At 43.5% G+C, this 20,471-nt stretch overlaps 1 protein-coding gene and 1 long non-coding RNA gene across 2 annotated transcripts in view; one reads left to right on the plus strand and one right to left on the minus strand.

Annotated features, from left to right (window-relative positions):
* Nucleotides 1-432: 432 nt before the first annotated feature.
* mettl25 (methyltransferase like 25) overlaps nucleotides 433-20,471 on the minus strand; it is a 24,915-nt gene continuing 4,876 nt past the window's right edge. The window contains 13 exon segments of the mRNA XM_070440477.1: nucleotides 433-464; nucleotides 583-602; nucleotides 984-1,047; nucleotides 3,139-3,211; nucleotides 3,639-3,658; nucleotides 3,661-3,712; nucleotides 4,371-4,464; nucleotides 5,927-5,972; nucleotides 5,975-5,998; nucleotides 6,760-6,805; nucleotides 8,332-8,428; nucleotides 10,093-10,218; nucleotides 20,186-20,280. Coding sequence (XP_070296578.1) covers nucleotides 590-602; nucleotides 984-1,047; nucleotides 3,139-3,211; nucleotides 3,639-3,658; nucleotides 3,661-3,712; nucleotides 4,371-4,464; nucleotides 5,927-5,972; nucleotides 5,975-5,998; nucleotides 6,760-6,805; nucleotides 8,332-8,428; nucleotides 10,093-10,218; nucleotides 20,186-20,280 — 750 coding nt within the window. The 3' untranslated portion in view covers nucleotides 433-464; nucleotides 583-589.
* LOC139025377 (uncharacterized) lies at nucleotides 15,897-18,738 on the plus strand. Its single transcript, XR_011476952.1, has 3 exons — nucleotides 15,897-16,323; nucleotides 17,869-17,898; nucleotides 18,670-18,738. It is a non-coding gene; the product is annotated as an uncharacterized lncRNA (long non-coding RNA).

The following is a 20,471-nucleotide window of genomic DNA, read 5'->3' on the forward strand; positions in this document are numbered from 1 at the left end:
ATTAAATCAATAAAAGGACAGAGATAAGAGCTGAGCAATGAGGGAGGGAAGGAGACGCTGTTTTTTTTCAAGTGCTTAACCAATGTGGTTTTAATGTTTGGTCTGTAAGGCAGGCACTCAGAAAGACCAGTCGCTGGTGGAAGAGAGCAGAAAAACACAGCAGGAACATTTTTATCTTCTAAAAGATGAGTTATTAATACAATATGGTACGTTACACCCCATAGTACAGTATGATTGGGCAAACCAGATGGAGGAAAAGTAAGAGAAAACACTAAACATGATCCCCATATCTGTACGTTGACTGAGGGAAGGCTACATCAAACATTAAAACCTGGCAATATATACATGTCAGCAAAACCAATGAATAAAAAAATATACAATGGCACGGAAATGCAATTTGTCCAATCTCCCAGAAGCTCTATGATGTCAATTCCAGGTGCCTTCACTATGACAACTCCGTCCCAGGCCTCACGTCCGACACCTCCGTCCAGGTGGCCTTCACTATGACATACTCCGTCCATGGTTGCCTTCACTATGACAACTCCATCCAGGTGCCTTTCACTATGACAACTCCAATCACATGGTGCCTTCACTCCGACAAACTCCTGTCCAGGTGCCTTCCACTATGACACTCGTGCCCAGGTGCGCTCACTATGACCACCTCCGTCCCAGGTGGCCTTCACTGATGATCAAACTCCGTCCCATGGTGCTTCACTAGAAACTCCGTCCCAGGGTGACTTCACGTATGACAACTCCGCCCAGTGCCTTCACTATGAAACAACTCCGTCCCAGTGTGCCTTCACTATGACAATCTCCGTCCCAGGGCCTTCACTATGACACTCCGTCCAGGGTGCCTTCACTATGAAACTCCGTCAGGTGCCTTCTACTATGAAATCCGTCCCAGGTGCCTTCACCTCCGACAACTCCGTCCAGTGGCCTTACGTCCGACAACTCCGTCCAGGTGCCTTCTCACTCCGAGCAACTCCGTAACAAGCGCGTCGACACAGTGGATCAAAGAGCTGCACCGAGTGGAGAACGCCACGTCTTCTGTAACAAGACTCAAACGCAAGAAGAACAAAAACAGTTAGAAAACGAGACGTAAAGACCTCCCCCCATGACACACACTGGGCACGCAAGGTTTTGTCCTTTGAACCACCCATGCGAGGGGCTCAGATGAGAACTGCTCTCATCCCCTGTAAAAAGAATCTTGTACGTTTCCCTCGAGTAGTCACATCTGTGCAAATATGTGTAGGTGATCGTCGACAGGCTAGGAAGCGAGCATGTTTGAATACTGTCTTTATGTTTGAACACAGTCTGGCTGTGAAATACCTTAGATACTTGACCAAATTATGGCTCCATGTGGTTTGGTAGGCCTGCACTGAGAGCTATGCTTTGTACAAAGCTAAATCAACAGCCTGCACTGACCACCACATGCCCGCACGCTCAGCACACATATATGTCCATTTTGAGTGTGGACACTTTTGATTGAACTGGAAAAAAATCTGCATTCTAATAATTTCGTTGTTACATTAATTCCTGTTAGGGAACACTTTTGAGTACAAGGCATCAAACTTAGATAGTCTAATTCGATCACTCAAATCACAGATTACGATCATAAGTTTTTGGCCCGGGTAACAACGGTGTGAAGTTTACACCCGGTCTGTATAAGGGGAACACTCAAATCTCATCCAGAGCGATACTCAACCTAATGGCGTCCCACTCTGATTTCTTCCGACTTAATGATCTGTTCGTCGGGCGAAATGTAACGAGTCGCAAAGCTCCTTTAATGTTTGGGACAAGCAGATCATCAAGAACCTATGGATAAACATACAGCAGTTTATAGGAGCTGAGTTTGGGTCAATGAACACGTCCGTTGAGTACAACGGACTATGAACGTCAATAGAAAGGACTCCATAATGAAATTGAATCGGAGGATTTTCATATAGCGTGTATGCGTGTGATAACTTTGAGAACTCCTCACAAATTGCACAAGGATCACTTAGCATTACATATGGAAAGTGTCGACGCGGAGCGTTTTAAAGGGTTTTATTTTCAAAGCATGTTCTCAGAGCAGGAAATGGACAATAGGAATTCTAAACTGCTGAACCTAACAGGAAGGTGGGACTACGTGTCGGGAATATCGGACCTAAGCAGAAGCCATCGCGTAACAGTCATAATCACTACATTATTCCCTACCAAAGTCATTCAGTAAATAGCTCAACCATTCTAAGGCCACACCACTGTATCACTTTAAAGAGACGGACCGAAGACAACTAATAGTCTACATAACCACGTCATCCAAATCCCTTCTGAGAAAACATTCATGGAACAGCTAAACAGGTACAGTATTGGCTGGTCTCAAATCTGTTTGTGCTGTATACCAACTTCTATGGTCAATGTTGCATATACAGCACAAACAGATCTGGGACCAGGCTTGAACGGTATAGCCTTGTCTCTGTAGCAGCAAAAGCCACTAACCACACTCCAAGAATCCTTCTCCTTTTTGTCTATCACATTGTGAATCAGGAACACACCCTATAGCAATTAGCCAGACAATGTGCATTCCAGGCCCAGACCTCCTCTTGTTTGTAGCTGGAAGGGAGAAACAATAGTTCCTCCATTGGCCTGGCGGCTGAGGTCATGTTTTCACCCACTACTAAGCTCTGGGGAACCAGAACGGGTAATTATGGAAATGAGAAAAAGAGATGTTTGGTTCGCGCAGCGGCCGTTTGAAGTCATAGGGACCGGACCACTATATCTGGCCTGCGTGTGTCTGTGTGTGGCTGTGTGTGTCGGTGTGTATTCGGTGTGTCTGCGTTGACCACAGGTTGGAGGGATTGGAGAGAGAATGAACAAGGAGGAAGTGAGGCCTCTCTTTTTTAGTAACAATGACTGATGTGCTGTAGTTGGGGTGCATCTCAATAGTGGACCCCATCCCTTGTCTCCTCTCCTTTATCTGCACAGACCTGTAGGAACTGGACAGGTGAAAGCAAATCCCCAGTAGACATCCACCATTTTAGTCTCACCGATCCCTATTCAGATCAGTGCAAATGAAGGAGACAAGGAGGCAGCCACATTAGACTACTGAGATGCATCCCAAGTCAGTTGTGTGCCATTGTGGTTGAGGCTGTTCCTGTACCTGTTCTTTCAGGTAGCAGAGGCGGTCCAGGAGAATCAGGCCCTCGATGCAGGGAGCCAAAGTCACCTTCAGCTGGGTAAAACACAGGTAGCAGGTCAGTAAACACTAGTTAAAGTGTACTTCTGTTAAGTGTACTTCAACACATATGGATCCAACGAATACAACTAGGCACTTATAAAGCAGAGCAGGGCATGGCTGTTGTAACGTCATTGAATTGAACACCTCTGATTTCAAAACTAAGTTTCATTAGCAGCCTGAGGACAGTAAAAATTCCACTTTTTTTTGCCAGATTATTTACCACGAGTAGAGTTTACACAAGTCATTGAGGGAGTTGTGTAAACGTAAACCAAGTTAATAAGTTAATAACCACTCCAAAACAGAAAAGTGCTGGACAAAGAAATCAATGCTCCTACAGCCATAGAAGTCCTGTGTGAGCCATTCATTCAGAGTGATGATACTTCCTCTAGGTAGTAGTGCTATAGTATCAAGTTGGACCTACATAGTTAAAGGCCTCCATCCAACCATCCTGGGTCGGTATGTGTCGTGGTAACCCTGTATGACACCGTCAGACAGCTGGTAGAGAGGGAAGGAAGGAGGGAGAGAGGGCGGGAGCAGAGAAGAGGTAGTGAAAGAGAGATGAGGAGGGAGAGATGGGAGAAGAGGGAGGAGTGTTGGAGCAGAGCAGGGTCATGTGTGGAGGTGATAGGTGAGTAACATGACAGTGGTGACACACAAACCATTGAACACTTTTAATCCCAGGCTTCACGAGCAAGAATTTCCCCATTTATAGAAAGGGACTCGGAGGCAGTTTGAGACATATTCCTAAGCCCTGCACTCGCTGTTTGTTTAACAATGCCTTACCCTGATACACCAGTACTCTAGGTGCATATTACACAACTTGTCCATTTCTAAAGAGCCCTTTAGATTCCATGTGTCAGTTTCAAAGATGGTTTAGAGCAACCAAAGACATTCAACTGTACAGGGATTTCAGGTACCATACAGATCATCTTTTACTGTCAGTTCAATTGTACAGAGCTATGCTAAAAGCCTGTCCTCTCGCCGGGATTTCACATCTTACGCAAGAATATATATTTTTTTTTTTACCCCAAATTCCATTATGGGTTGCTTTCCTGGTGTCCAAAGCAGCAGTGTGGGATTCCCCCTGAGGATGTGTTGCCTCTGAAGAACATTCCCAAAACGCCCTAATACTTGATAATCTCCCATCACTGACCTTTGACCCGTCCAGCTCCAGCCTCCGGAGGCTTCTCCAGACGTAGTCCACGAACGAGGTGGCCTTGGAGTAGACGTTCCCCACACGCTTCTCGCTGCCAACAGACACAACGTGAAGATAGCTCTTTCAACCCCCAAATCAGCCTACCAGTGTAATATTAAGTCATAGTCATCTGATTCTCCTTTTCCCTCTCTTATTTTTCCTCCCTTGCTACGCTACGCTACAACACCCTGGCAACCAAAGTGAAAACGGTCATCACCCATGCAATATTAGAGAGGTGGTCAGGTCATTAATGAGGTATGGGATCCTGATTTCACTCAGTGAGGGACCAGTGTCCTGTAGGCTACGGGATAGACATGTCAGTGAGAGGTGTGAGGTTGTCATCGTGTGTGTGTGTGTGTGTGTGTGTGTGGAGGTTGTCATTGTGTGTGTGAGGTTGTCATCTTGTGTGTGTGTGTGTGTGTGTGAGGTTGTATTGTGTGTGTGTGTGTGTGTGTGTGTGTGGGGTGTGTGAGGTTGTCACCTTGTGTGTGTGGGGTTGTCTTCGTGTGTGTGTGTGGTTGTCTTCGTGGGTGTGTGGTGGTTGTCTTCGTGTGTGTTGTGTGGTTGTCTTCGTGTGTGTGTGTGTGTGGTGGGGTTGTCTTTGTGTGTGTGTGTCTTCGTGTGTGTGTGTGTGAGGTTGTCTTCGTGTGTGTGTGTGTCTTTGTGTGTGTGTGTGTCTTCGTGGTGTGTGTGGTTATCTTTGTGTGTGTGTGTCTTCGTGTGTGTGTGTGTGGTGTGGTTGTCTTCGTGTGTGTGTGTGTCTTTGTGTGTGTGTGTGTGTGTGTTGTTTTTGTGTGTGTGTGTGTGTGGTTGTCTTGTGTGTGTGTGTGTGTGGTTGTCTTTGTGGTGTGTGTGTGTGTGGTTGTCTTCATGTGTGTGTGTGCTTCGTGTGTGTGTGTGGTTGTCTTTGTGTGTGTGTCTTCATGTGTGTGTGTGTGTGTGTGGGGTTGTCTTTGTGTGTGTGTGTGTGTGTGTGTGTGTGTGTGTGGGGGGGTTGTCTTGTGTGTGTGTGTGTGTGTGTGGGGGGGGGGGGTTGTCTTTGTGTGTGTGTGTAATACAGAGGGTACCTCCCCTGTCTCTCTGGGGCTGAGAAGACCAACTGTAGATTTCTCCGTTCTGTTTTCACCAGGATCAATCATTCCTCTTCACTTGTTCTACTTTACCCAGCAGCAGTCAACAACCCATTCAGGAAGTCTGACGATCTTACATTGTGGGCTGCTCCTTACAGCGTTCAAAATGACTATTCACATAACTTCAGCTAGAGGGGTAGAGAATACTCTTGTTGTGTCTTCACATCAGAAGTCTCTGTTTTTTGTATCCTAGCGAAATAATTTGAGTAAGTGGAGATTCTTACAAATTGGCCACAAACCATAAAATGAGGGCCAGTAAAAACCCAAGCTAACAGGTTTTGTCAACGGTACTGCAGACCCCCCAAGACAGGGGCACCTGACTCTCTCAGTAGTCTGGTATAGCCACTGCTTTGGATGTCCCCTAACCAGGGAGACCAAACCTACCTTTTAAAGGAGCTGTAGTGATCCCTTAGAATCACATGGAGGACACCCTATAGAAGAGTGACTCCATCTGATCTGGGGAGACAGAAAAATATTCAAAGATCCATGTTATCTACGCTTACAAAAAAAACTATTTTTTTTAGATATTCATTCATTCTCTGCCAGTGATTAGGGTGTGTATTAAAACACATTGGACGTTTTTGTGACAATGCCCAATGCTTTACCAAACTCAATATATGATCTGAGTGCAATCAGACTGGTTGTTGGACGCCAGCTGCCATTTCAGCACACAATCCCATCCCTTAGTGATTACATTCATATTCAGAAACATTATTTATGAATGGTCCCGGGCGGTATCGTGTACAGGTTTGACCCGCACACTAGCGTCCCAAGTGGCAGCCTATTCCCTATATAGTGCACTACTTTTGACCAGAGCCCTATGGGCCTTGTCAAAAGTAGTGCACTATATAGGGAATAGGGTGCCACTTGGGACGCATCCTAAGGTCCGCGGCTCAAATATCTATAGTATTGTAAGTCTCAATCAGGCCTTATTGTATGTGAAGAGACCCTGGAGATGTATGGGAACAGTGTGCTCTAAGGCATCCGTATCCACTTGCTCTGGAACGCGTAATATAAAAACAGGATCTGTCGCGTTTGGGAAACACACGTGGCCAGTTGCTGGATGCAATCATTCAATTGATCAGCTTTGATTATCTTTGATGAGCACAAATTTGTGCAACCAAAAAACTCATTGAACTATGATGCATGATGTCATTCTCACACAGACAACTCATTGAACTGTAGTTTGGCCAAATGTGCCCAACGTATTGATATACATGTATATAGTACTTACCCTTGGCCCTTGGCAACTCTCTCCAGAGCCTGAACAAGAGAAATAAAGTGAAATGTTTTTAAGTATTCAGTATTTATTAGGCACCCGTGAACGGACTCCCTGGTGGCACAACAGAGTTAAAAACGTTACATTGCTCTTACAACATGTGGTACTCAAAAGGTAGAAGATATCACTTGTTAGTCTCACTACAAATAACAGACTGAGGACCAACTGTACAGCATTGAACAGTTTGTGGGTACTAAAAAAGTCAATACTGTGGCACAACCTAACCTTATAGTGCCCTCACTTATACTGTCTGGTTGATAGATGGTGCCTTAAAGCGTTGAATGCATAGCTGACAGAAATATTATACTGAACAAAATATAAAAATGCAACAATTTAGAAGATTTTACTGAGTTACAGTTCATATAAGAAATCAATTCAAATAAATAATTAGGCCCTAATCTATGATTTCACATGACTGGGAAATAAAGATATGTATCTGTTGGTCACAGATACCTTCAAAACAAAGTAGGGCGTGGATCAGAAAACCGGTCAGTATCTGGTTTACCACCATTTGCTCATACAGCGTGACAAATAACCTTTGCATAGAGTTGTATCAGGCTGTTAATTGTGGCCTGTGGAATGTTGTCCCACTCCTCTTCAATGGATGTGCAAAGTTGCTGGATATTGGCGGGAACTGGAACGCTGTCGTAAACGTCGATCCAGAGCATCCCAAACATGCTCAATGGGTAACATGTCTGGTGAGTATGCAGGCCATGAAGTACTGGACATTTTCAGCTTCCAGGAATTGTGTACAGATCCTTGCAACATGGGGCCGTGCATTATCATGCTGAAACATGAAGTGATGGTGGCGGATGAATGGTACACCAATGGGCCTCAGGATCTCATCACGATATCTCTGTGTATTCAAATTGCCATTAATAAATGAATTGTGTTTTGTTGCCCATAGCTTATGCCTGCCCATACCATAACCCCACTGCCACCATGGGGCACTCTGTTCACAACGTTGACATCAGCAAACCGCTCGCCCATGCAACGCCATACCGTGGTCTGCAGTTGTAAGTCCGGTTGGACGTACTGTCAAATTCTCTAGAATGACGTTGGAGGCGGATTATGGTAGAGAAATTAACATTAAATTCTCTGGCAACAGCTCTGGTGGACATTCCTGCAGTCAGCATGCCAATTGCATGCTCCCTCAACTTGAGACATCAGTGGCATTGTGTTGTGTGACAAAAACTGCAGAATTAGTTTGCCATTTTATTGTCCCCAGCACAAGTTGCACCTGTGTAAGAATCATGCTTGTTTAATAAGCTTCTTGATATGCCACACCTGTCGGGTTGATGGATTATCTTGGCAAAGGAGAAATGGTCACTAACAGGGATAAAAACAAAATTATGTACAAAATCTGAGATTTTTTAAATTTCAGCTCATGAAACATGAGACCAACACATTTCATGTTGCCTTTATATTTTTGTTCAGTGGTATATATATATATATATATAGCAAATGACAGTTGGCAAAATATCTGTCACCTAAGGTGAGTCAGGCTCACCAGACACGCCGACATCCTGGCATTTCTGCCACAGAACCAGGACTGCTCCCTCAGGTAGCCACTCAGGGGGAAACCACACACGCTGCTGCTTGACACTCTGAAACAAACAAACAACACAAGACTTTAACACCAGCTGTGTCAGAACTCACCTGTATTAACACTATAGGAACGTGTGACTATGGTAGTTGACAGGCCCACCAACAAAAGTCCAAGGAGAGAGAATGAAGTGAAATGTTAATGCTATTCAGAGCCTTCCCAAACTAGCTTTGAAGTTTCAAACTCGAAAACCCCGAGAGCGCGGGCGTCGCTAACCCTTAGCCACATTGCTCTTTGACTCCACTCCTGTTGACACATTGCTAGTGGTATTAGCAGAGGCAGTCCTGGTCAGAGTCAATTGGAGCAGACAGGCTTTGATAGAGTTTGAAGGCTAGCTTACAGTATACGTTGTGGAGTGTTTACATTTCACTAGCACGCTAGCCTTATCTCAGCCACACTGAACTGACCACGTCGCGAGGGCCAAGCACTGCTCGCCCCCTTCCCTGGCACACACACACACACACACACACACACAAGTGTTTCTAATATTGTAGCGTGTGACGAGGCATCTGTTAGTTCCCAACAGTCAGGAAGAAGGAGACACAGTGGCTCTAGGGCTCTGTGGCACGCTTACTTCACGCCCTTAAGGACTGGTCCCGGGCCAGTTTATGTTAAGGGAAGCTGACCTCAGATCAGATGATGGGTCTCACACTCGGCTAAATCCCCCAGACTGAATGACTATGACGAATGGTGCAGTCCAGTGGCTCTCGTTCCATATGACACAATTGAATGGATATTTCCTATACGACTTAGCTAAGGATCTCAACACTCTTATGGTTTGGGTTTCCATCTTTTAGGGTGAGGTAGTACACTGCAGGGTTTGGCCCGCATCCCAGAATTCTTTGCAAGGTCGAGACAGTGAGAGAGAGAGAGAGAGAGAGAGAGAGAGAGAGAGAGAGAGAGAGAGAAAGAAGGAGCGAGAAGCATGCAAGGACGTCTGGCACAACTCAAGTGTTTTCAATCAAAACGCTGTGATGTCATTATTGGCGGACCCAACAGAGTGGCGAGTAACAGGTCAGGGGTCGCAGTGTTAAGAGAGAAAGCGCGATAGGAAGCAGCTCACCACGCYACGGTGCCGAATCCCTGTTAAAAGCACGCAGGGGTTGTCATCACACACAGAGAGGATTCCAGGTTTCATACCTCATAAAGGGGAGCAGTGGATCAGAAAACATAACCAGGAGCAGCTGGAGCTAACATTCTCACCCATCACAACTGTCTGAAGCTACGTTTATATCTAGCTATGACAGGGAGAAAAGAACCACATCATATTGAGTCTTCTAGGTTAAAGGAATATAGGAATGTAGACTTAAGCAATAAGGCCCGGGGGGGCAATCACTGTCGACCAATAAACACCGTCAACGGCAAAACCATGCTTTTTTGAATGCAAATGTCACCAACTGCGGTTGTGTGTCAATTAATTAATTTAGATAGCTAAAGTCCCTAAGATTCATATTCACACCACAGTACATACACATTCAAGTAGACCAGTACATACACATTCAAGTAGACCAGTACATACACATTCAAGTAGACATTTTCTTTCAAGTGTGTGTTGGTGTCAATGTGCCTAAAATATAATTGTATGATCACTGATGCCAGCTCTGCATCACATTGATAATGTAGGCCTGTTTCAGTGCTGAGGCCGCTCTCTCCCTGTTTTCCAACCCCAGGATGCGGTCATGGTTGGTCTGCACACGTGTGGAGACCTGGCGCCCAGCACCCTGCGCATGTTTGTGGCCAAACGGGAGCTCCTTTCCGTCTGCAGCGTTGGCTGCTGCTATCACCTTCTCTCTGAGGAGTTTGATCCCACCAGACAGGTAATTACATGGCCAGGGGGAAAGGAAAGGTTGGTATACCGTGAGTGTGTGTGAGAGTGTGTTTTAAAGAATAGGTTATTATTAATATGTTTTACTTATTCTTTGGTCAGTGTATGTTTTTCCACCAACTCAAATGACACCTCAATTGGTGGGTCACGAAGCAAAATAGTTTGGGAACCCCTGGACTTCATGACTTGACTTAAACCCTTTTGCTCTTTGAGGAGCATAGATCATTCACAAAGTTCCTCCAGTGGGAATGGACTAGATACTGTAGGATAGAATGATAGTGTCACTCACTATCAAGTCCATTCAGATCAGTCAGAGGGACAGGGAAAGGAGGCAGGGACAGTGGACTTACCATCTAATTACCAACCTGGTGTACAGAGAGGCTTTTGTGTATTCCCAAGGGAAAGGCTTCGATTTCATTAATTCATTAGCTACACACAGTATGCAGTGCATGCATACATACATACATACATACATACATACATACATAATACATACATACATAACATAATACATACATACATACATACATACATACATACATACATACATACATACATACATACAGTATTCAGGCAGGGAGACCCAGTCACCAGAACACAGACCCACCCTCATCCACCCCTTAGAGAACATATGGTTTCCATTGTGGAAATCTCAACCAGAGCCAAACTCTTACTTAGAACTACAGACTGCAACTGCCCCCTCTCCCCCCCCCCACTAGGAGACCTGCTTCCTGTCCACAGACGCCCCCCAGTTTTTATGCTAATCATAATTCTGTCACCCTGCAGTGTCTACTTTGTCACTCTCACCAGCCCAAGGGAAGCATAATTTCTCACAAGCCAAATACGAAGTAGCATAAACACTGATGTTGGTTGATGAGTTGGGTACACAGCCAACTTGCGCTCTCTAGATTCGGCTAGCAAAGAAGAGACTGTTAGAATCATTTAATGGATTTATCGTCTCAGGATAACAGTTTAGAGGATTGCAAATGTGATATTTTTGACCCCGCTAATGTTCAGGTATTGAATTGGATATGATTTATCCAGCATGTATTCTGACTTCATATGAGAGCGCTGTAGTATTTGTATTCCAATCACACTTAATCAATGCAGAAAAACTTCATTAAGTCATCATTCTAAATGTCAATACACAAAAAATGATCTACTCTACACAGAATATAGAGACCCATAGGGCTGTATAGTATGAAAACACTATCTACTCTACACAGAATATAAAGACCCATAGAGCTGTATAGTATAGAAACACTATTCACTCTACACAGAATATAAAGACCCATAGGGCTGTATAGTATAGAAAACACTTCTACTCTACACAGAATATAAAGACCCATAGGGCTGTATAGTATAGAAAACACTATCTACTCTACACAGAATATAAAGACCCATAGAGCTGTATAGTATAGAACACACTATCTACTCTACACAGAATATAAAGACCCATAGGGCTGTATAGTATAGAAAACACTATCTACTCTACACAGAATATAAAGACCCATAGGGCTGTATAGTATAGAAAACACTATCTACTCTACACAGAATATAAAGACCCATAGAGCTGTATAGTATAGAAAACACTATCTACTCTACACAGAATATAAAGACCCATATGGCTGTATAGTATAGTACAACACTATCTACTCTACACAGAATATAAAGACCCATAGGGCTGTATAGTATAGAAAACACTATCTACTCTACACAGAATATAAAGACCCATAGGGCTGTATAGTATAGAAAACACTATCTACTCTACACAGAATATAAAGACCCATAGGGCTGTATAGTATAAGAAACTATCTACTCTACACAGAATATAAGACCATAGGGCTGTATAGTATAGAAAACACTATCTACTCTACACAGAAAATAAAGACCATAGGGCTGTATAGTATAGAAAACACTATCTACTCTACACAGAATATAAAGACCCATAGGCCTGTATAGTATAGAAAACACTATCTACTCTACACAGAATATAAAGACCCATAGGGCTGTATAGTATAGAAAACACTATCTACTCTACACAGAATATAAAGACCCATAGAGCTGTATAGTATAGAAAACAACTATCTACTCTACACAGAATATAAAGACCCATAGGGCTGTATAGTATAGAAAACACTATCTACTCTACACAGAATATAAAGACCCATAGAGCTGTATAGTATAGAACACACTATCTACTCTACACAGAATATAAAGACCCATAGGGCTGTATAGTATAGAAAACACTATCTCCTCACACAGAATATAAAGACCCATAGGCTGTATAGTATAGAAACACTATCTACTCTACACAGAATATAAAGACCCATGGGCTGTATATAGTATGAAAACACTATCTACTCTACCAGAATATAAAGACCCATAGGGCTGTATAGTATAGAAAACACTATCTACTTCTACACAGAATATAAAGACCCATAGGGCTGTATAGTATAGAAACACACTATCTACTCTACACAGAATATAAGACCCATAGGGCTGTATAGTATAGAAAACACTATCTACTCTACACAGAATATAAAGACCCATAGGGCTGTATAGTATAGAAAACACTATCTACTCTACACAGATATAAAGACCCATAGGGCTGTATAGTATAGAAACACTATCTACTCTACACAGAATTAAAACCCATAGGGCTGTATAGTATAGAAAACACTATCTACTCTACACAGAATATAAAGACCCATAGAGCTGTATAGTATAGAAAACACTATCTACTCTACACAGAATATAAAGACCCATAGGGCTGTATAGTATAGAAACACTATCTCTCTACACAGAATATAAAGACCCATAGGCTGTATAGTATAAAAACACTATCTACTCTACACAGAATAAAAAGACCATAGGCTGTATAGTATGAACACACTATCTACTCTACACAGAATATAAAGACCCATAGAGCTGTATAGTATAGAAAACACTATCTACTCTAACAGAATAATAAGACCCATAGGGCTGTATAGTATAGAACACTACTACTCTACAACAGAATATAAAGACCCAAGGGCTGTATAGTAATAGAAAACACTATCTACTCTACACAGAATATAAAGAACCCATAGGGCTGTAAATAAGTATAAGGAAGAAGCACTTATCTAATCGCTTGATTCGTAATATACGGAGATAAAGTAGGTCTTCGTTGCGGGTCCTGCAGAGCTGTGAGAGTAATATGATACGAAAATCCGGAGACTATCTCAACTCTGTTGAACCTACACCCTATGTATCCAGCTTGCCCAGGTCACACTAGCTAATCAAAACACGTATCTCCTAAGCCTTGACCCATTAGAGTTGGTATTATGCTAATATAAGCAAAACACAAAATGCAAGCGAACGCCTCGTTCTAAGTAGAGTACCATTTGGTATTCTCTGCAATAGCTGATACGGCAAACATGTAGTAATAAGTTAACGCCGGATAGTATTGTCGTCTATATCATCTATGTTACAACCGCTTTGCTTATTTTCTTTTTTACCTGCTCTGGCACGACTTACAGCAATACATGTGTGTTTCTCTGATTCAACCAGTGAACCAAATACTCGTCCTCTATCAATAGCGGGTCGTCTGTTCAATATACATGTACAGAGAGATATGACTGGTATTTGTCTATACCTATGTAAGCGCCCGCTGGCTTATATGGGTACTTTAAATAATTTCCAGGACTCGATAATAGAAGCTCTAAGCGAGAGATTGTGACATAATCATTCTATTTCACTACATGTATCAGCTATATTACAAAAATGTTAGAGCCAGTGTGATACATTAGCTATATAAGGCACCTCGGGTGTTGTTGGACGTATTATATGGCACCTTAGTATGTAGCACCAACGGAGAATAGATGCTGGGTCGTGAGCTCTCTTCACGTGATCGTCGATCATCATAGAAGAACCAGACCCTTTATGAAGTATGTAGGTGTCTCCATATTAACCAACTGCACCCCTGGCTACGGGCCTAGTTATTAGACTTTAAGTCGAGCTAATTCTCATCTTTATACCTCTTTTAACCTAAAGAACACTAATGTATGATGTGTTCTTTTTCTCCTTTCATATAGCTAGATATATCGTAAGTAGACGTAATCTATGCAGATCAGTTTGTGATTGGGCTTGAGCATATTAGCTCCCAGCGGCTCTCTCGTAATTGTGTTGTGCTGTACTCCATCTGCCCCTTTATGTAGGTTACCAGACACTCGTGTGATGCCACTCGTCACTTATGTGTGATTGAAACCCTGCGTACTGATGCTTTATTACCAGACCTAGGGTAGGGTCCGGTCACTCTGTGGCGTGAACTGTGTACGTCTGCGTGTGAGTAGTCACTCATAGTGCTTTGCGTCTATACATTTATCTCAGCTCTATCTGTTCTATACACTATTATTCTGTGTGAGTAAGATAGTGTTTCTATTACAGCCTCTATGGGTCTTTATATCTGTGTAGAGTAGATAGTGGTTTTTCTATACTAGAGCGACCCAGCCTATGGGCTTGTACCTGTATATACTTCGCCTAGCTGCTAGTAGTGAGAGTTCACGCTGCAATTAACTGTCATACATCAAGACTATACAGGACCCTCAATAGAGGTCTATTAAAAAATAATAATTCTCGTAGGCGTTTTAGATGAGATTGAAAGAGCACATTTAGAGTTTGTTTTGCAGATCGCTCCTATAGCCTCGCTTCACGACTCGCTTCTTCTCTACTCTCGTCTCTCTCTCACTCATTCCTCTCTATGCTACAGTATCTACTCTCTGCTCCTCACTTAGTTCTCGACCTATGCCCAAAGATATGCGTGGATGTCGATGGCTCATAACCCGTGAGCAGTGTATACATACCTAAGTAGTGTTTTTCTATACACTCTAAAAAGCAATGGCACAACTCCACCTTGAGAGAGTTGTTGATGTATCTCTTATATGCTAGCTTTCGTAATGAAGGTAAGAATAGTGATTCTCATTCATCTTAGAGCTCGTACTATATGGAACGAGAGCCACTGGACTGCGAGGCCACTTCAGATCAGTCTTTATAATTCTGTGTGAGTAGGAATAGTGTTCTAGCTCGAGGGAACTTTTATGCCAGTGTGACGTACCACATGCCATTTATATGTGTAGCAAGGATCATAGAGTGTTGCTAGCTCTTTCTTTAATCACAATACATGTGACCCACGGGCCCGTAATGAAGTAGAGCGTCTTTCACCTAACATGAGCGAGTAGGTTACCCGACGTCAACTGAAGTGTCTCCATGCTGGTCTGTACTGTTCTATATGAGCGTAAATAACCAGCTACTACAGATATGCTAGCGTAACTCTGTCTACATATTCATGTTAGAAACAGTCAGTAGATAGGTGTGTTGTGGTCGCTGATGTACTGATAATGTTAGCCTCTTAGTGGGTCTTGTATGTGTGTGTGTAGTTCCTGTGGATGTGTGTGTGTGTGTGTGTGTGTGTGTGTGTGTGTGTGTGTGTGTGTGTGTGTGTGTGTGTGTGTGTGTGTGTGTGTGTGTGTGTGGTGTGTGTGCGTGCCAGGGAAGGGGGCGAGCAGTGCTTGGCCCTCGGACGTGGTCAGTTTCAGTGTGGCTGAGATAAGGCTAGCGTGCTAGTGAAATGTAAACACTCCACAACGTATACTGTAAGCTAGCCTTCAAACTCTATCAAAGCCTGTCTGCTCCAATTGACTCTGACCAGGACTGCCTCTGCTAATACCACTACCATGTGTTCAACAGGAGTGGAGTCAAAGAGCAATGTGGCTAAGGGGTTAGCGACGCCCGCGCTCTCGGGTTTTTCGAGTTTGAAACTTCAAAGCTAGTTTGGGAAGGCTCTGAATAGCATTACGTTTCACTTCATTCTCTCTCCCTTTGGACTTTTGTTGGTGGCCTGTCAACTACCATAGTCACACGTTCCTATAGTGTTAAATACACGTGCAGTTCTGACACAGCTGGTGTTAAAGTCTGTGTGTTTGTTTGTTTCAGAGTGTCCAAGCAGCAGCGTGTGTGGTTTCCCCCTGAGTGGCTACCTGAGGGAGCAGTCCTGGTTCTGTGGCAGAAATGCCAGGATGTCGGCGTGTCTGGTGAGCCTGACTCACCTTAGGTGCAGATATTTTGCCAACTGTCATTTGCTATATATATATAATATTCTATTATTTATATAAAATTCAATAAAAACACTGAACAAAATATAAAGGCAACATGAAATGTGTTGGTCCCATGTTTCATGAGCTGAAATTTAAAAAATCTCAGATTTTGTACATATTTGTTTTAATCCCTGTTAGTGACCATTTCTCCTTTGCAAGATAATCCATCAACCCGACAGGTGTGGCATATCAAGAAGCTTATTAAACAGATGATTCTTACACAGGTGCACCTTGTGCTGGGGACAATAAAATGGCAAACTAATTCTGCAGTTTTGTCACACAACACAATGCCACTGATGTCTCAAGTTGAGGGAGCATGCAATTGGCATGCTGACTGCAGGAATGTCCACCAGAGCTGTTGCCAGAGAATTTAATGTTAATTTCTCTACCATAATCCGCCTCCAACGTCGTTCTAGAGAATTTGACAGTACGTCCAACCGGACTTACAACTGCAGACCACGTGTATGGCGTTGCATGGGCGAGCGGTTTGCTGATGTCAACGTTGTGAACAGAGTGCCCCATGGTGGCAGTGGGTTATGGTATGGGCAGGCATAAGCTATGGGCAACAAAACACAATTTCATTTTATTAATGGCAATTGAATACACAGAGATATCGTGATGAGATCCTGAGGCCCATTGGTGTACCATTCATCCGCCACCATCACTTCATGTTTCAGCATGATAATGCACGGCCCCATGTTGCAAGGATCTGTAACAATTCCTGGAAGCTGAAAATGTCCAGTACTTCCATGGCCTGCATACTCACCAGACATGTTACCCATTGAGCATGTTTGGATGCTCTGGATCGACGTGTATGACGGCGTGTTCCAGTTCCCGCCATATCCAGCAACTTGCACATCCATTGAAGAGGAGTGGGACAACAATTCCACAGGCCACAATTAACAGCCTGATCAACTCTATGCAAAGGTTATTTGTCACGCTGTATGAGGCAAATGTGTGTAAACCAGATACTGACCGGTTTTCTGATCCACGCCCTACTTTGTTTTGAAGGTATCTGTGACCAACAATACATATCTTTTATTCCCAGTCATGTGAAATCATAGTTAGGGCCTAATTATTTATTTGAATTGATTTCCTTATATGAACTGTAACTCAGTAAAAATCTCTAAATTGTTGCATTTATTTATATTTTGTGTCAGTATAATATTTCTGTCAGCTATGCATTCAACGCTTTAAGGCACCATCTATCAAACAAGACAGTATAGTTGAGGGCACTATAAGGTTAGGTTGTGCCACAGTATTGACTTTTTAGTACCCACAACTGTTCAATGCTGTACAGTTGGTCCTCAGTCTGTTATTGTAGTGAGACTAACTAAGTGATATCTTCTACCTTTTGAGTACCACATGTTGTAAGAGCAATGTAACGTTTTTAACTCTGTTGTGCCACCAGGGAGAGTCCGTTCACGGGGTCCTAATAAATACTGAATACTAAAAACATTTCACTTTATTTCTCTTGTTCAGGCTCTGGAGAGAGTTTGCCAAGGGCCAAGGGTAAGTACTATATACATGTATATCAAAACGTTGGGCACATTTGGCCAAACTACAGTTCAATGAGTTGTCTGTGTGAGAATGACATCATGCAATCATAGTTCAATGAGTTTTTTGGCTACAAATGTGCTCATCAAGATAATCAAAGCTGATCATTTGAATGATTGCATCCAGCAACTGGCCACGTTGTGTTTCCCAAACGCGACAGATCCTGTTTTTATATTACGCGTTCCAGAGCAAGTGGATACGGATGCCTTAGAGCCACTGTTCCCATACATCTCCAGGGTCTTTCACATACAATAAGGCCTGATTGAGACTTACAATACTATAGATATTTGAGCCGCGGACCTTAGGCATGCGTCCCAAGTGGCACCCTATTCCCTATATAGTGCACTACTTTTGACAAGGGCCCATAGGGCTCTGGTCAAAAGTAGTGCACTATATAGGGAATAGGCCACTTGGGACGCTAGTGTGCGGGGTCAAACCTGTTACACGATACCGCCCGGACATTCATAAATAATGTTTCTGAATATGAATGTAATCACTAAGGGATGGGATTGTGTGCTGAAATGGCAGCTGGCGTCCAACACCAGTCTGATTGCACTCAGATCATATATTGAGTTTGGTATAAGCATTGGGCATGTCACAAAAACGTCCTAATGTGTTTTAATACACACCCTAATCACTGGCAGAGAATGAATGAATATCTAAAAAAAAATAGTTTTTTTGTAAGCGTAGATAACATGGATCTTTGAATATTTTCTGTCTCCACAGATTCAGATGGAGTCACTCTTCTATAGGGCTGTCCTCCATGTGATTCTAAGGGATCACTACAGCTCCTTAAAAGGTAGGTTTGGTCTCCTGGTTAGGGACATCCAAAGCAGTAGCTATACCAGACTACTGAGAGAGTCCAGGTGCCTGTCTTGGGGGGTCTGCAGTACCGTTGACAAAACCTGTTAGCTTGGGTTTTTACTGGCCCTCATTTTATGGTTTGTGGCCAATTTGGTAAGAATCTCCACTTACTCAAATTATTTCGCTAGGATACAAAAAACAGAGACTTCTGATGTGAAGACACAACAAGAGTATTCTCTACCCCTTGCTGAAGTTATGGTGAATAGTCATTTTGACGCTGTAAGGGCAGCCCACAATGTAAGATCGTTCGACTTCCTGAATGGGTTGTTGACTGCTGCTGGTAAGTAGAACAAGTGAAGAGGAATGATTGATCCTGGTGAAACAGAACAGGAGAAAATCTACAGTTGGTCTTCTCAGCCCCAGAGAGACAGGGGAGGTACCCTCTGTATTACACACACACACAAAGACAACCCCCCCCCCCCCACACACACACACACACACACAAAAGACAACCCCCCACACACACACACACACACACACACACACAACAGAAGAACCACCCACACACACACACCACACATGAAGACACACACACAAAGACAACCACACACACACACGAAGACACACACACACATGAAGAGCAACCACACACACACACCACAAAGCAACCACACACACACACACAAAGACAACCACACACACACACACACACAAAGACACCACACACACACACACACACTAAGACACCCCACACGAAGACAACCACACACACACACACACACAAAGACACAACCACGAAGAACACACACACACAAAGTACACCACACACACACAAGACACACACACACAAAGACACCACACACACGAAGACAACCTCACACACACACACACGAACACACACACACAAAGACAACCCCACCACACACACACACACGAAGACAACCACACACACACACACGAAGACAACCACACACACACCCACAAGACAACACACACACACACGAAGACAACCCCACACACACAAGGTGACAACCTTCACACACCCCACACACACAATCACACACACACACTACACTACAACCTCACACACACACCACACACACAAGATGACAAACCTCACACACACAATGACAAACCTCACACACACACACACACACTACACACACACGATGACAACCTCACACCTCTCACTGACATGTCTATCCCCGTAGCCTACAGGACACTGGTCCCTCACTGAGTGAATCAGGATCCCATACCTCATTAATGACCTGACCACCTCTCTACTATTGATGTGTGATGACCGTTTCACTTTGGTTGCCAGGGTGTTGTAGCGTTGCGTAGCAAGGGAGGAAAAATAAGAGAGGGAAAAGGAGAATCAGATGACTATGACTTAATATACACTGGTAGGCTGATTTGGGGTTGAAAGAGCTATCTTCACGTTGTGTCGTTGGCAGCGAGAAGCGTGTGGGGAACGTCTACTCCAAGGCCACCTCGTTCGTGGACTACGTCTGGAAGAGCCTCCGGAGGCTGGAGCTGGACGGGTCAAAGGTCAGTGATGGGAGATTATCACAGTATTAGGGCGTTTTGGGATGTTCTTCAGAGCAACCACATCCTCAGGGAATCCCACACTGCTGCTTTGGACACCAGGAAAGCAACCCAAATGGATTTGGGGTAAAAAACAAAATATATAGTAATTCTTGCGTAAGATGTGAATCCGGCCGTAG

Source organism: Salvelinus sp. IW2-2015, unplaced genomic scaffold (assembly GCF_002910315.2).
Source record: "Salvelinus sp. IW2-2015 unplaced genomic scaffold, ASM291031v2 Un_scaffold2594, whole genome shotgun sequence".
Classification (NCBI taxonomy): Eukaryota; Metazoa; Chordata; class Actinopteri; order Salmoniformes; family Salmonidae; genus Salvelinus; species Salvelinus sp. IW2-2015.